This window comes from Pan troglodytes, chromosome 3 (genome assembly GCF_028858775.2).
Source record: "Pan troglodytes isolate AG18354 chromosome 3, NHGRI_mPanTro3-v2.0_pri, whole genome shotgun sequence".
Lineage (NCBI taxonomy): Eukaryota > Metazoa > Chordata > Mammalia > Primates > Hominidae > Pan > Pan troglodytes.
This window is the reverse complement of record NC_072401.2, coordinates 7,576,219-7,593,943: the sequence shown is the minus strand read 5'-3', so window position 1 is coordinate 7,593,943 and position 17,725 is coordinate 7,576,219. Positions and strand designations below refer to the sequence as shown.

Below are 17,725 nucleotides of genomic sequence, written 5' to 3'. Positions count from 1 at the left end.
TCCAGAAAAAAGGGAAATTTAGGGTCAGGTCTGAGTCTTATGGAAGTGCAGGGCCGGGAAAGGAGAACAGGGAGACAGGGAGGATGACACGGAGGAAGAGGAGGAGTCTGGGGAAGTGGAGGAGGATGAGCTGGAGGCTGTTTTTCGACAAACAACTTCAGCCTGAGCCCTGGTCCTGGGCTGAATTTGGGGATTGCAAACAGAGAGCAGAGCCAGCCCCTCCCTCTGCAGGGAGGGAATGGGGCCCAGCAGTGGATGGCACCACAGCCTCCAGGAAGAGATGTCCGTGTCCTGATACCTGCCCCTGCGAACATGGCCTCATTTGGAAAAGGGGTCTTTGCAGATGTGATTGAAGATCTCCAGATGAGCTCACACTGGATTACACCGGGCGGCCCTAAAGCCAACGAGGAATGTCTTCATAGGAGACACAGACAAGAAGACAGGGGAGGAGGCCGTGTGTCCACAGGGCACAGACTGGGATGATGCCACTGCAGCCTGGGAACATCTGGAGCCACCAGAAGCTGGGAGAGGCAGGAGCCACCCCTGCAGCCTTCATGGGGAACGAGCTCTGCCCACACCTTGCTTTTATTTATTTTTTTGAGACGGAGTCTCACTCTGTCACCAGGCTGGAGTGCAGTGGTGCAATCTCGGCTCACTGCAACCTCTGCCTCCCAGGTTCAAGCGATTCCCCTGCCTCAGCCTCCTGAGTAGCTGGGACCACAGGCATACACCAGCATGCCCAGCTAATTTTTGTATTTTTAGTAGAGACAGGTTTTCACCATGTTGGCCAGGATGGTCTCAATCTCTTGACCTTGTGATCCACCTGCCTCGGCCTCCCAAAGTGCTTGGATTACAGGCATGAGCCATCGTGCCCAGCCTACACCTTGCTTTTTGACTTCCAGCCTCCAGGACTGTGGGAGAATAAAGTTCTGTTGTTTTAAGCCACCCAGTTTGTGGTCATTAGTTACGGCAGCCACGGGAAACTAACACACCCCCGAATGGAGCAGAAGTCCCATGCAGAGCATGGCCCCAGCTCCAGAGGCATCGGGGAAGCCTGGCGCCAGGGCGGCATAGAAGCTGGTGTCAGCGCCTGGGAAGGATTCTGAGGGACAGCAATGCTGGAGGAGCGGCCAGGCGGGAATGATGGCATGAGGCAGGCACTGCAGGGGAATGAGCAGCTTCAGGCTGGGGTCTGGCATGGCAGGGTGAGGGCAGGACTGGACATCGCCGTGGGCCTCTGGCTCCAGCCAGCAGCAGGGCTGCACGGAGAGGGTGCATCTCTCCTGCACCCTCAGGGTCTGGCCTGCAGCTGGAAGGGAGTGGGGGTCAGGACTGCAGAGAGCAGACCCAGGCATGGTGAGGGGCTTTCCATAGGGAGGCCAGCCCCTGCCTGCTCCCAGCACCCAATGCCCCAGGGCCGGCAAGAGCTCGGCCTAGTTTCAATCACAGGAGAAGAACAGTACCCTCAATTAAACGGGCCGCACAGCACCTTCCCGAGAAGGACATCACCTCACCATCACTCCACGGAGAAGCCTTCCCAGACCAGGGGCTGAGTGCCCACCTGTGATTTCCTGTGGATAGCCGGTGGTCGAGAGACACTCGACGGGGTCCAGGCAGTGGTGGTGGCAGCTTGGTGCTTTGGGGGACACCTAAAGCCAGGCCAGCTAGGGGACAGATGCCCACACCTGCAGTCACTCATCCCATGCCCCTGGACAAGCAGGAGAAGGCCAGGGTCTAGGAGATCAGGGCATCCAACCCCTCACTGCACAGACAGGCACCCAGGTGCTGAGGGAGGTGCGGGACATGGGCTGCACAGAGCCAGGTCTGTACTCTTCTCGCTTTGCTGGAGAAATACCTGCCCTCTGATGACTGACATCTGCCAGAACCTGCCCCCGGCCAATCACGTCTCTTAGGCAGGGGACTTAGGGATTTCACCTCTGAGTCCCGCAGTCTCCACTGCTTCCCATAACCTCAGCGCAGTGACCCTGTGTGGTCACTGTCTCTCTACTTCTCTGCTCCCCCATCCAAAGGGAGGGGGGCCTCTGTGACCTCAGGACCTGGCACTCGGCCTGGCACACACTGGATCCTCAGGACATGTGAGGAGAGGGAGTGAATGAATGAGTCAGTGAGTGAATGAGTGAGTGAGTGAATGAATGAAGTTCACCAGCTTGCCAACACCATGGCCCACGGTGGGAACGAGACGCACCAAGGTCCATGGTGCCCAGCACGCTCCGTGGATGAACCAGTGTCCACGTCGGGCTGGAACTTGACCATGAAGGCACTTGCCCAGCCCTGGCTGTTTTGAGACACCATGAGGTGGGGGTCCACAGTGGAGTCTTCCAGCCCCTCACCAGTATGGAGGAGGAGCCTGCCAAGCAGCAGTCCCCAGGAGAGTCACCAGCCTTGCTGGACAGCCCTGTGCCCCAGCCACTTTGACATACAGGCAGCAGAGACCACAGGCTTAGCTGAAGCCAGCTGCTGAACAAGGCTTCTTGGCCAAATGCAGGAGAACCTGGAGCCAGGAAGGAGTCCGTGGGAACTCCACACCAAGTTCACACACACAGCAGGTTCGCAATCAGGTCGGACACGCCCGGCTCCTTGCCAGGACAATGAGGCAGACGATGATGAACACCCGGCCAGCGTCCTGCCCAGCCTGTGCCACCAGCATCACAGAACCAGAATGACGGGTGCTTTCTTTGACAAGGTCCTTCCTGCTCCTCCAGGCTGGGCTTTTTCACAGGTGAGTTCAGGGAAACCAGGGAGGGGACGGGACTCCTCGGCCTCCCAACTCTCAGTCCATTTTCCTTCCATTACACCAGGTGACCTCTCTACAGATTTCAACAATGACTCAAAGTCCTCTTATTACTAATACAACCGTCATGTGTTGAGTATTTAAAACAATCTGGTTACTTCCCACACCTGCATTTGCCCATGAGGAATGGGAGGTGGTAATTTCACAGGTAAAGACACCAAGGCTCACTGGGGTGACATGATTCCAGATTTAATCGCAGGTCTCTGGTTCCAAAGCCCCTGTTCTTCCCTCTGCAGCAGTCGGGAAGCAGAAGGCAGGCATATAAACTGTTAGGATGAGTCCCTGAGACCAAACTGGGCAGAGATCTCAGTCGCAGGACTCCCAGAGCTCCTCAAACCTGGATGACGAGGTCCCACATTGGCCGTCTGAGCCCTGCGGTGATTTTCCCAAGAATGTCTGGGCTGTGTCCTGAGTCCCTCCACCTTCCCCAGACACAGCCTACAGAAAAAGCAGTGCCTAAATCCTGACTGGAAGGCACACAAGACCCAGGAGGCATGGAAAGGGAGTCCCTGCTGAGGGCTGTGCGGAGGTCGTGTCAGTGTGCCCAGTGTTCCCCATGGGAACCCTCAGCAGGATGGCTGCACACTCCCAGCCCCCTCCTCAGAGGCCCTCCTTGAACCCCTCACCAAAGTGCCCCAGTCAGCTTCTTGCTGATCACCTTGTATATATTTCCCTAATAGAACCTATTGCTACCAGCAATTACCTGGGAATCATATTTGTTGATTTGCTTCTCATCTGGTGTCCTCCACACTACGCTGGAAGCTCTGAGAGGACAGGGGCCTATGTCTGTCTTGTTACCACACTATCCCAGTGCTTAAGCAGTGGCCTACAGGAATAGGCCATGGATGGATGGATGGATGGATGGATGGATGGATGGATGGATGGATAGATGGATAGGTGGGTGGATGGATAGATGGGTGGATGGATGGATGGATGGATGGATGGATAGATGGATGGATGGATGGATAGGTGGGTGGATGGATGGATAGGTGGGTGGATGGATGGATGGATGGATGGATGGATGGATGGATGGATAGGTGGGTGGATGGATAGGTGGGTGGATGGATGGATGGATGGATGGATGGATAGATGGATAGGTGGGTGGGTGGATGGATGGATGGATGGATGGATGGATGGATGGATGGATAGATGGATAGGTGGGTGGATGGATAGATGGGTGGATGGATGGATGGATAGATGGATGGATGGATGGATGGATGGATAGGTGGGTGGATGGATGGATAGGTGGGTGGGTGGATGGATGGATGGATGGATGGATAGGTGGGTGGATGGATGGATAGGTGGGTGGGTGGGTGGATGGGTGGGTGGGTGGATGGATGGATGGATGGATGGATGGATGGATGGATGGATAGGTGGGTGGATGGATGGATAGGTGGGTGGGTGGGTGGGTGGGTGGATAGATGGATGGATGGATGGATGGAGGATAGGTGGGTGGATGGATGGATAGGTGGGTGGGTGGGTGGGTGGGTGGATAGATGGATGGATGGATGGATGGAGGATAGGTGGGTGGATGGATAGGTGGGTGGATGGATGGGTGGGTGGGTGGATGGATGGATGGATGGATAGGTGGGTGGATGGATGGATAGGTGGGTGGGTGGGTGGATGGATGGATGGATGGATGGATAGGTGGGTGGATGGATGGATAGGTGGGTGGGTGGATGGATGGATGGATGGACGGATAGGTGGGTGGATGGATGGATAGGTGGGTGGGTGGGTGGGTGGATGGATGGATGGATGGATGGATGGATGGATGGATGGATAGATGGATAGGTGGGTGGATGGATAGATGGGTGGATGGATGGATGGATAGATGGATGGATGGATGGATGGATAGGTGGGTGGATGGATGGATAGGTGGGTGGGTGGGTGGATGGATGGATGGATGGATGGATGGATGGATGGATGGATGGATGGATAGGTGGGTGGATGGATGGATAGGTGGGTGGGTGGGTGGGTGGGTGGATGGATGGATGGATGGATGGATAGGTGGGCGGATGGATGGATAGGTGGGTGGGTGGATAGATGGATGGATGGATGGATGGATGGAGGATAGGTGGGTGGATGGATAGGTGGGTGGATAGATGGGTGGGTGGATGGATGGATGGATGGATGGATGGATGGATAGGTGGGTGGATGGATGGATAGATAGGTGGGTGGGTGGGTGGGTGGAAGGATGGATGGATAGGTGGGTGGATGGATGGATAGATAGGTGGGTGGGTGGGTGGGTGGATGGATGGATGGATAGGTGGGTGGATGGATGGGTGGGTGGGTGGATGGATGGATGGATGGATGGATGGATGGATAGATGGATAGGTAGGTGGATGGATAGGTGGGTGGATGGATGGGTGGGTGGATGGATGAATGGATGGATGTGTTGGTGGATAGGTGGGTGGGTGGATGGATAGGTGGGTGGATGGATGGGTGGGTGGATGGATGAATGGATGGATGTGTTGGTGGATAGGTGGGTGGGTGGATGGATGGATAGATGGATGCATAGATGGGTGGGTGGGTGGGTGAATGGATGGGTAGATGGGCAGATCAGATCTTTCATTTCTGCTGAGACCTTTTGGCACCTCCATTATCTTCCCCCTGTATGAATGCCATGTTTACAAAGCTAATTTCATCACACACACTTCCATACCCAGAACCCCCATATCTTGCTCAAATCTATTTTGTATACACATAAAGTGTATGTATCAATATTGTTCAGGGTTTTCCTTAGAATGAAATGCAAATTGCAAATTTCATACATAATGCAAATTTCCCAGTCGACACAAATCACATGGAAAGGATCCTCGGTCACCTGGCTCACTAACTTCTTTACAGTCAGAAGGCATCAGGGACCATGCCCACAGGGCCCCTGCCCCAGGCAAAGCCCAGGGCACAGCCTCTGAGCTCTCTCACCAGCAGGGAATGTTGGTGGAAAGGCCGGTCCCGAGGTATTTTTTCCTTTTATTAGTACTCAATCCAGTGCCTCAGGCAGCTTGCCGAGCAGCCTGATTCCCGATCTGCTGTAATTGAATAATCAATCGCGGCTTCCTTAATAACTGAATTTATTAAATGCAGGATATGTACAGCTGATCATTCAAGGAACTAATTTGCAAGCCAGGGCTTTTGAGGGATTGTTTAAAGAGAGGATCCATATGTTTCATAAATCTGGGCTGGAGAGAAAGGAAAGAGTAAACAGCAAGGCAGAGAAATAAATGTCCATGGCATGATTTGCATTCAGTAAACATAATCTCATGCCTTGGCCACGCAGGCATGGCAGACAAACAGCACATTTACTAATGAAGCAACACCGTCTGCCTGGCCACAGAGCTAAATATGACACATTTATGGCCGTCGCAGAGCCCTGTCTGGGCTGCTTTGGGAGACCTGTCTCTTCCCTTTGAAGGGTCTCCAAATTCTCTCGAGAGAATCACCAGCCCTTCTGGCCTCCACAAGCTGGATCAAATGCCTGCCTGCCAAAATGTAATGTTAGACGACAGAGCAGTTGACATTTGCCAATTATACAAGGTCATAAGGGGACAGAAAGCAAGAGAATTCCCAGGCTGGTTCCAACACCCATCACAGTGTCTGACCATACAGGGGAAAGCCAGCATGACCATAAGTTAGAACTTCAATTCTCTGAGACGGCTTTTCCCAAGCAGCATCCGACAGATGTTGACGTGTGCTCTAAGGTAAAAACAACAACAAAACAGGGATCCATGATCAACTAAGTTCAGTGCTATGAGCACCTCAAGGATGACTCTCCACCTCTCTGAGCTTTGGTGTCCCCATTGTGAAAGGGCTCACAGACCCTGCTCGGGGGAGGTTGTAAGAACAGGAGCAGCAGCAGGAAGAAGAGGGTCACACCATGTCTTCCCGGCTTTCACCACTGTGTCTCCAGCGCTAGTGGGCCTTCAAGGCCCTGCTGAGATGCCACCTCCTCCAGGAAGTCTCTCTGGTTCTGCCCTCCTTACCACCCTGAGTTGCCACTGACTTTCCTTCCCCTGAAGCTGCCCCTTAACTCTCTGTGTGTGTCTCTTAAGAGGCAGAGAGCTTTCCTACCTGGTTTACGTTCCCATATTTGGCATGTCACCTCCAACACAGCCCATGATCATTTGGGGTAGTAACCACAGCTCCCGTTCACTCATTCATTCATTCATTCCACAAACAACTGTTAAAAGCCCACTGGCCCAGAGTCAGTAAAGCAAATGACATGTTTGTTGAGTGACTCCTAGACCAGCCCATCAATCAATCCACTGATGGATCAATCATAGCAATTTGTTGCTCAACATTCCTGGGAGGGGGAAGGTGGGAGGAGGCTTGGAGGCAGATAGAGGAGCCCAGGCAGAGAGTAAGTGTGGCTCCTCTGACCCTCCTATGATAAACCCACACAGCAGACCCCTTCGAGTGGCCACAGAGAGGAGGAAATCCAGCCCCTCAGGGGGCAACTGGCCAGAAGGCTCTGGGCATCCAGGGCAGCTGCCTCCTACCCATTCTTTGGATGCCCAGTCCCGATACCCACAGGGAAAAGAAAAGTTCCCACACATGGGCTCTCACTTGGCTGCTGAGTTCTGAAAGGGAAAAGGGGAGAAGGTGTCTCTATTCTGCCCTTCTCCAACCCAAGCCTGGGAAGGCAGGACAGGGGAGTGAGAGGGGTATGGTGGGCAGCAGCAGCACAGATGCAGGAGCTTCTGTCATTCCCCCAAATCACCCTCAGCCCCTGCCTGCACCAGCCTGGGCTGTCAGAGGAAACTCTGTCCTGCCCAACAGGCTGGGTGGCCCAATGGTGAACACACAGGCTTTGGCGTCAGCCCCACACATGAGCAAATCTCCACTCCTCCACCTCATCCACAGCAGTGCAGGGGGCCGACTCCTCCTCTCAGAGTCTCAGGTCCTCATCTGTAAGATGGGGAGATGCTGTGAACCCCAAGGGCATGTGAAGTGTGAATGAGATGATGACTAGAAGAGAAACAAGAAATGGAAGACAGCGTGGGGCCTATGACCACCTCCTCCTCGGGCAGAGCCAGGGTAGGGAGGGAGGCAGGAGGGGAGGCGGGTACTGCTACATCAAAGGATGGGCTGGCCTGGACAGGGCATGAGGAGCAAGAGGGCTCCTGGGAGGGGCCACACCAAGGGCCACCCCTGGGCCTGATGTCAGGGACAGCTCCTGTTCCAGGGAAAGCACAGTGCTCTCACCAGGAAGAGCGCCCTCAGCACAGCAACCATTTCTCAAACACCTGCCACATACCCTGGGCCTACGAGTACAGAGTACAACCCCTGTGAGCCCCATGATTCTATCTGTGCTTGAGAATGTGGGTTCTGAGGAGATCCTGAGTCCCACAACCTGGGTTCAAATCCCCCAGTCATGGAATTGAACTCTGTGGACCTCAGCTTCCACGTCTGTAAAATGAGGATGATTGCATCACTTTTTAATTGAGTATGGTAAGGATTAAATGAGATACATCTGTGTCAGCCAGGATCTGCACAAGAAACCACATGGTTAATAGAATTTAAAGAAAGGGTGGCAACAAAGCCAAAATAGACAAAAGGGATCTAATTAAACTAAAGAGCTTCTACACAGCAAAAGAAACTATCATCAGAGTGAACAGGCAACCTACAGAATAGGAGAAAATGTTTGCAATCTATCCATCTGACAAAGGGCTAATATCCAGAATCTACAAAGAACTTAAACAAATTTATAAGAAAAAAACAAACAACCCCATCAAAAAGTGGGAGAAGGATATGAACAGACACTTCTCAAAAGAAGACACTTATGCAGCCAACAAACATATGAAAAAAATGCTCATCATCACTGGTCATCAGAGAAATGCAAATCAAAACCACAATGAGATACCATCACACGCCAGTCAGAATGGCGATCATTAAAATGTCAGGAAACATGCTGGAGAGGATGTTTCCCACTGTTGGTGGGAGTGTAAATTAGTTCAACCATTGTGGAAGACAGTGTGGCTATTTCTCAAGGATCTAGAACTAGAAATACCATTTGACCCAGCAATCCCATTACTGGGTATATACCCAAAGGATTATAAATCATTCTACTATAAAGACACATGAACACATATATTTATTGCGGCACTGTTCACAATAGCAAAGACTTGGAACCAGCCCAAATGCCCATCAGTGATAGACTGGATAAAGAAAATGTGGCACATATACACCATGGGATACTATGCAGCCATAAAAAAGGAATGAGTTCATGTCCTTTGCAGGACATGGATGAAGCTAGAAACCATCATTCTCAGCAAACTATCACAAGATCAGAAAACCAAACACCACATGTTCTCACTCATAAATGGGAGCTGAACAATGGGAACACATGGACAGAGAGGGGGACATCACACACCGGGGCCTGTCGGTGGGTGTGGGGTTAGGGAAGGGATAGCACTAGGAGAAACACCTGATGTAGACGACAAGTTGATGGGTGCAGCAAACCACCATGGCGTATGTATACCTATGTAACAAACCTGCACGTTCTGCACATATGCCCCAGAACTTAAAGTATAATTTTAAAAAAATTTTAAAAAAAAAGAAAGGGATAATCACAGAGGTGTGGACAGAGCCAAGGAGTCAGCAGGGGACGCAGCAGAAGCACTCTGCCCCTGCTGGAAGCCACCACTCCCCCAACACTGAAGGAGGAAGAGGACAGAGCAGAGGTACCTGGGCGGGTGAGAGCTGTAGCCATGGGCCAGGGCTGGCCAGTGGAGCTGTGGACAGAGGAAAGCAGCAAACACAGCAACCCCAGACCTCAAAGAGAAAGTTGCAGGAACCCATCCCCCATCCTCGCCTTCCTCCCATCTCCTGTCGGCGCCTCTCGTTGACTGAACCCAATGGGAGGCCAGGGCCAGGGAGGCCAGGTAAGCAAGCTGTGGACTCACCTCCAGGGCACAGAGCAGGCAGAGAAGGACAAGGGGCTGGGGGAGGCCAGAGAAGAATGGGCACACATGGGGTAGAGCACATGGCACCTTTCGGGAGCTTCCCACATGTGCACTTCTCTTCCTGTCACCACCTTTTACGGGTGACAAGCCTGGAGCTCAGGGAGGTGAAGGGACTTGTCAAGGACACACTCTCAGTCAGTGTGCAGGACACAAGCTATTTGAACATCTGGGAGACCTGTGGGGCAGGAAAGGGAGAAGGGGCATTATTAAAATGTGCGAATCTTGGCCAGGCTCCCTGCCTGGAAGAGCCACTGTGACCATCGCGATGCGGAGAGGCTCTCCCTGCCCTGCCGCCTCTCAGGGTCCATACTTACACTGGTTTCTCTTGGGGCCCCGGGGAGTTCCCCACCCCCACCACCCCCAGGCCTGGGTCTCCCTGCCCTCACACAGCCTTCCCCAAGTTCGGTGCTGAGCAAAACCAGCCCCCTCACCCATTTAAGGTTCTTGGTGGGCACTCCTGGCGCCAGGCACACGAGCCTCACCTCACCGCCAATCCGTCCTGCTGGTTTGCAGAGGCCTGGAGAGGCCACCATCTGTGTGAAATATCACTTCTGTCCTCTGGCCACCTGCCCACTCCAGGGCCCGAGGGAGCCCGGCCAAGATTCACACATTCTAATAATATCCCTTCTCTCTCTCCTGCCCCCCAGGTCTCCCAGATGTTAAAATAGCAAAACTTGTCCTGTTCTAGAAATACTGAGAAGTTCCTATTGAGCTTCTCAAATCACCAGTGAATGCCCAGGAGCCATAAATTAATGACCCCCGAGTCTCTACCGATGACACCTACATCCAAAGGATGCTAGGAATGGGTGGCTGCGGCCGGTGCCCACACTCTGCCTGGAGATTCAATTCACTTGGATCCCAAAACCGTCCAGCCCTATCCGGCTCTGCCAGACCGAGCTCCCCACTCTTCCCCCAACAGACCTCACACTCTGCCCCCAGCATGTCTGCTCATGCTGGACGCCCCCTTTCCCGACACCCCCATAGTCCCAACCCCCCATCATGCGAGACGCAGCTGATTTCTGCCAGGCTTAGCTGTCACAGCTCCCCCGCTATTGATGGTAACCACATTACCTTCGCATCCGAGATTTGGGGTTTTCCTGCCTCCCGGGCGCCGAGCTGGAGGGCATAATCCATTTCCAGTTCAGCTCTGTAATCCCCCAGTTCCTAGCAAGGGCCTTTGCATTTGTGGTTATTCAATGAATAAATGAATGAGTGAATGAATGACTGAATATATCCCCACAGTTTAGAGTTCCTGCCCAGAGGCTGCAAACTGCCATCTGAGGGGCCAAGTCTCGGCCAGAGGTGGCTTTTATTTGTCACACATGGTGTTTTGTTTTTTGTTTTTTAATTTTTAATTGGTTGTCAACATTTAAAACCAGGAAAGCCCCCTACAATACAGACTTCCAGATTCTCTAGAAGAATCAAAAGATCTGGAAATGCCACTCCCTGGTCCCTCGTGGCGGCCCTGGCTGGAGCAAAGAAGTGCTGTCCCCTCTGAGCGGGCATGTGCTCACCAGGCACGCTCTCCCCACTCTCAAGAGCCTCTCCCTGCCCCAGGGTTATTCTTCAGGACACTTGCCTCAGACACCCATGGCCTCCTGGCACCTGAAGAGGTCCGAGTTTGTAGACCCTAGGCAAGTGAGGAGGCAGAGACCTGGAGAGACAGCATGACCTGCCCAGCAAGGCCAGCCCCAGTGGGGCCAGACCTAGGACCCCACACTCCAGCCCAGGGTCCCCATGCACCAATCCCGGGTCCCCACGCTCCAGCCCCAGGGCCCCACGCCCCAGCCCCGGCTCCCCACGCTCCAGCCCCGGGTCCCCACGCTCCAGCCTCGGGTCCCCACGCTCCAACCCCGGGTCCCCACGCTCCAGCCCCGGCTCCCCACGCTCCAGCCCCGGGTCCCCACGCACCAACCCCGGGTCCCCATGCTCCAACCCCGGGGCTCCAGTGGCCCCACTGCACAGCCGCTCTGCCCAGGGCATGCCCTGGCCTGTCTGTGGCAGGTGGACAGATAACACCACAGGCCTAGTTAGATGAAAGATTGGAACAGATGGTTTCTCAGTTATGGCTGTGAGCAGAAGCTCCCCAGGAGCCGGCCCCCACCTGACCGCTGATCCAAGCCTGAGAAGACGAGGCTAACCAGCTTCTTGAGCCCCGGAACTCAGGCCTGTCTCTGGACCACTTGGACAGGGAGAAGGCATCGGGCTTCAGGCTCAAGCAATCCATCCACTCAGAAGGGCTGGACCCCCATCACAGCCGCCTCCCCAGCACACCCTCTCTCCAACGCCATCTGCCATTCCTGCCTCCCACACTCCCTGTCAATTCGCTCCAACTCACTTCAGTTCTATTTCACTGAGCCCATTCATACTGAGGCTCCTGCGTCTGCCAGGAACTACGGCACAATATGAAGATGAACAAGGATCTCCCTTTAGGTCCCAGATGAAAGCCGCCTCCTCCAGGAAGCTCTCCCTGCTTAGCCACCTGTTAGATTCTCCCAAGTCCCACGGAAACTGCCCAGGAAGCACTGGTTACACTTACCTTCTTCTGCATGGGACTGTCACCTCCGCTAGGGCAGGAACCTGACCTGACCGCTCAGTGCCTTGCTGAGTGAATGGGTGGGTGAATGGAAGCCTGAGAAGGCTTGAGAAGCCAATTCCTGCCTTCTGGACTCTGTCACACTCTCTCACGCACGCTCACACACTCACTCTCACACACTCATGCTCACACACATGCTCACATACTCATCTGTGCACCGCAGACACCTCCCACCCATGCTCTCCCCGTTGCCCATGCTTGGGCTGCAGATGTAGCATCGGATCCCCTGGGACCTCATGGGAACACAGCCGGCCCAAACCTGCTGAGTCAGATCTGCACTCTGACCGGTCCCCGGGGACTGTGTGCATGGAGATGTGAGAGACTCTGCTCTCAACAGCACTACACAGTCACTGTTATTAGAATCCTCCTGATACAGAACCTGAGGTCCAAGGAGGCCCAGTCACCGGCCCAAGCCCATACAGCCAGCACTGCTCAGAGCATCCAAAGTCACGTCCATGGAATTCCCAAGGCCCTGGGTGTCAGCCCGCCCCTCTTTTTTTCCTTTTTATTTTTACAGATTTATAGGGCACATGTGCAATTTTGTTATACACATAGATGGTATAGTGGGTGTATCCATCACCCAAATAATGTACATTATACCCATTAACCAACTTGTCATCATGCTCCTACCACCCGTCCGAGTCTCCACTGTCTATCACTCCACACTCATAAGTCCATGGACACACACTTCTTAGTACCCACTTATGAGTGAGATCATGCTATATCTGACTCTCTGTACCTTGCTTTTTTCACTTAAGATAATGATTTCCAGTTCCATCTATGTTGCTGCAAAAGATATGCTTTCATACTTTTTTATGGCAGAATAGTATTCCACGGTGTGTCTAGACCACATTTCCTTTATCCATTCATCATGGATGGACACTTAGTTTGATTCTATATCTTTGCTGCTGTGAACAGTGCTGCAATACACATACGAATAGGTATATTTTTGATGCACTGATCCTTTCCTTCGGGTAGATGCTCAATAGTAGCATTGCTGGAGCTAATGATTGTTCTATTTTTACCTCTTTGAGAAATCCCCATACTGTTTTCCACAGTGCCTGAACTAATTTACATTCCCACCAACGGTGCCTAAGAGTTCCCTCTTCTCTGCATCCATGCCAACATCTGTTACTTTTTGTCTTTTTAATACTAGCCATTCTGACTGGGGTGAGATGATATCTTATTGTGGTTTTGATTTGGATTTCTCTGATGAAGAGCAATGCTGAGATTTTTTTTCATGTAACTCTTACCCTGAGAACAAAGCTTCCTGGGACCCGGGTCACAAGGAACCAGCACCTAGCTGCAGGAAGAGGCAAATTCCATCCACGGAATCCCATGACTTCTTCAGGAGGTGGGTTCAGTGTGTGTACCCTGCTGTAAGGCAGGGGCCTCCTGCCCTCCTGGAGGGGCTGCCTTGCCAGCACATCCTCCCTGGCCCCTCAGGAGCCAGGCACCTGTCACCATAGAGCACTGCCTACACAGCCTGGCTCATGCCACCTCCTCCCCAGTGTCCCTGTGGGCCCCTGAATCCTTCCTATGACACCACCTCAACTAGGAGGGAGCTGGGGGTGCCCTGGCCACCTGCCCCCTGGACACCTCCTCCGCCCCGGCACTCAGTGGGGGAACAAAGGCAGGCACCAGAGGGGTCCTCGTGCACCCCTGCAGGGAGCACCATCCCTCTTCTGCAGCGCCTTCGCTGGGCCTGGAATGAGCTACAGATCCCTAATGAGAACAGGGAGACGGCCCGTGTCACTGCTCAGAATAAACTGAATATGTCATAGGCAGTGGACCAGAGGCAGGCAGGGACACAGGGCCACAGATTCAGGATGGAGCCTTGGGGGTCTCTCCTCCCCGGCGAGGCTCAGGTTGTCCCTGCAGCAAACCTTGTGGGGAGGGCTCCTGGGGACAAGGGAATCTGAGACAGGGATGGTGATAAGAACTGGCATCCTTAGCCCGGCTGCTCAGGAGACCTCAAAGGCCGGGACGGCCAGGCTTTGTGATCACCAGGATGCCCTTGATCCTCCAGGTGCCTCTTGAATTAGGAAAAACCAGCTATGGGGGGCTGAGCCCAGCTGGGGGATTCAGGGGCTGAGTCCAGGCAGTTTCAGGGGTCCAAGCTGTGGTCTCCATCCCAAATGCTGGCTCTGAGCTGGGAGAGTCATGCAGCTTCCTGAGGCTCCATCTGGGGAACAGAGATAATGCCACATACCCAGCCAGCTAAGGGGGATTTTCCATTCAACAGTTTCAATTTTTTCTAAACGAAATACAATAATGATTTTGGATTGCCACTCATGAGGAACCAGGCTGGTTGGAGATTTTCATCTATAATAATTTTTAGAAGCCTCATCTGTTTGGGGTTTAGGTGAGGAAGGGCCCTCCATGCCTGCAACAGTCCTAGCTGACGCCTGTCAGACCGGCACAATGCCAATCCCTCCCGCACCCCCAGCCCCTCTCAGAAGCATCCTGGTTTGGGTGATGAATTGCGCGGTCACTCAGGGCTTGTGAAGGTGGAGCTAATAAAGAGTCGCCGTCTGGTGCAAAGACATTTGGGGAAGTATGTAGAGCCTTTATTTTCAAAAGTCAAATCACTCTATTATTTCTTTTGTGTTATAAAAGTAACACATGTTCAATGAAAAAGTTCAACCATCATAGGAACATTCCAAAAAAAGAGAAGGGGGTGAGAAGCACGGACCACCCTCCTGGCCAGCCCCCAGAGTCATGCGGTTTGCTCTAAATCCATGCACTCCTGGCCCCTGAGCTCCGCCCTGCCCCACCGGGCCCATCCTGCCCACACCTGGCCCCAGCATGCCCTCCCTCCCAGCCACACTGGCCCCTCAGTTCCTGCAGTTTCCTCCCCCAGAGCCCCTGCTCACCCTCTCTCTGGAAGACCCTGCCCTCCCACTCTCCTGCCTCAGGCCTCCTTGGCGACTCCCCAGCCTCCACAAGTGCTGAGGCCCCCCAGATGCCAGGTAGTATCTCAGCTCTGCAACATGACTCAGGCCAGGGGTGAGGGGCTCACTGCTGAGGGTGGTACTGCAGAGGTCAGGGAGTTGAGTGACTCGAGGCCTTCCCAGACCCTTTTCCACCTTGCAAGTGATATGACTGGCACCATACGTTTAGAGGAGGCTCAGCCAGAGGGGTGTGTGTCATAAGTACTGGCCGCTGTCATCATCAGGTCCTGCCCCCAGAATGTGGGCTGCCCAGTCCCTGCTCTCCCCTTTCTCCTTGCCACCCAAACCCAATTCTGTCCCGGATGCAATGTGCTCAGCTGAGACACCTGCTTCCTGGACTCCAAAGGAGCTGTAGAGGTGGCCATGTGATCCAGCTGTGACCAACAAGACATAAGCAAAGTCACATGGTGGGGGTTCTGGGATCGCTTTTTTAAAAACCTTGTCTCTGGAGGACTTCTCACCTCCCCATCCCCTTCTTCCTGCCTGGAATGCAGATGTGATGCCTGGGGGTGTGGTAGATCCTATCATACCCATTTACCCAAAGGGACACTGAGGCTTAGGCAGGAGCACACTCCCTCCCAGAGCCACAGAACCTGTGAAAGTGTCAGAGCCAAGGTCAGAATCCTGGTCATCTTGATCCAATACTTGCTTGCTATCATGTTGAAATAACTCCTAGTCTTGAGAACAGCACATTACGGCTTACAGTGAGCCCTCCTGTACACTACAATGTGAGATGTTCTAACAACTGGACAAGGAGAAAATCAGTCCTGGTCCCCCCAACCCTCTCTCCATGTTTTGAATATTCATATGTATATTTGTTTTAATTTAAAAAATTTGTTCAATTCCCTAATAAAATTTTATGATGACTCCTTACTACCTCCAGAGCAAATCCCTTAGCAGAGACCAGAGAGCAAGAAAAGAGACAGAGCTCAGAAGGCATTGTTTGAGCCCCTGGAACAAGCCACACCTGAAGCTGGCCACTACCCTTGAAACTTTCCATGATGCAAAGTCATATATAGTCCTCTTTTCTTCTCATGCTACTTTGAATTGGGCTTCAGTCACCTGCAAATCAAAGGCTATTATCCCAATGCACCCATTTTACAGACAAGGATACTGGGACCCACAGAGCTCTGTCTTAGCCCAAGTCACCCAGTCTTCGGTGGCAGACAGGGACAAGAATTCTACCCTCCTAATGCCCACTCCAGCATCCTCACCAGAATTCCTTGTTGCCTCTGGTGGCTGGCCCTGCGCCCACTGGCCAGCCTGCCCTGGTGTCGTGGCGGTTCCGGCAACGAGTCCATATTAAAAGGCCCCGTTCTTCTCGCCTTCAGCGAAAGCCTGGGTTTCTCCTATTAAGTAACAAAGTGAAAGGGAACCCACTGTTCTTGGCAGACACAGTCCACTTTCAAGCAGCCCCAACTGCAGCCGCAAAAGCGCTGCCTGCCCAGCTGTTCCTCGGCCTCGCCTCTTTGTACCCTGACACCTCGCACTCCCCGAATACATGAAAGACCCCAAGGCCGGTTGAGTCTGTCCTTTTCTTGTTCATACACAAATAGCCTCAACATCTGCCTCTCAGCCGGGGAGACCTGCAGAATATCACGGGACGCTGGGAACATAATTATTCCACAGGCTCCAACGATATGTCTCAGGGACATAAATCTTGGGAAGTCTCTATGGAAACATACAAAAATGCATGTTGTTTTTATTAATACTCACAACGAAATGTCTCTGGAATAAGCTGGCTGACTTGAAACCACACCAGAAGAGCCAGCGTGTTTCCCGTTAAAGGGGATCCGTGGGGGTTTTTTAAATGACGCACAGAGCAGCCTGCAGAAAAGAAACCTTCAAAGACAAAGAGGCCCAGGTGGTGGGAGAATTGCTGATGGAAGCAGGCCTTCACCTTCTTTCTTTCTTTCTTTCTTTTTAGACAGAGTCTCGCTCAATCACCCAGGCTGGAGGGCAGTGGCGTGATCTCAGCTCACTGCAACCTCCGCCTCCCGGGTTCAAGTGATTTTCCTGCCTCAGCCTCCTGAGTAGCTGGGACAACAGGTGCATGCCACCACGCCCGGCTAATTTTTGTATTTTTAGTAGAGATGGGGTTTCACCATGTTGGCCAGACTGGTCTCAAACTCCTGGCCTCAAGTGATTCACCCGCCTCAGCCTCCCAAAGTGTTAGGATTACAAGCACGAGCCACCGCATCCAGCCTACCCCTCTTTCTTAGAGAAGACTCACTCCTGCCTCAGCCTGCTAAGGGCGTGCTCACACGCACCGTGGGCCCTGCTCAGGGGCCACGTAGAGCAAATCTGAGTGGATAAATTCAGCTTTTACCAGAGAGAGGAAACCTGCGGGTCCCGGCATCTTTTTTGTTGTCGTCTATACCGCACATGTCAATACCGC

The 17,725-nt window shown here is 53.1% G+C and overlaps 1 protein-coding gene across 5 annotated transcripts in view; it reads right to left on the bottom strand.

Annotated features, from left to right (window-relative positions):
• SORCS2 (sortilin related VPS10 domain containing receptor 2) overlaps positions 1 to 17,725 on the bottom strand; it is a 552,106-nt gene that overhangs the window by 476,413 nt on the left and 57,968 nt on the right. The window contains exon 1 of one of the 5 annotated variants that reach the window (XM_016951277.4): positions 12,317 to 12,479. The exons of the other annotated variants lie outside the window; for them this stretch is intronic. Coding sequence (XP_016806766.1) covers positions 12,317 to 12,328 — 12 coding nt within the window. The 5' untranslated portion in view covers positions 12,329 to 12,479. Of the gene's footprint in view, positions 1 to 12,316; positions 12,480 to 17,725 lie in introns of those variants that run through there. 5 annotated transcript variants of the gene reach the window in all.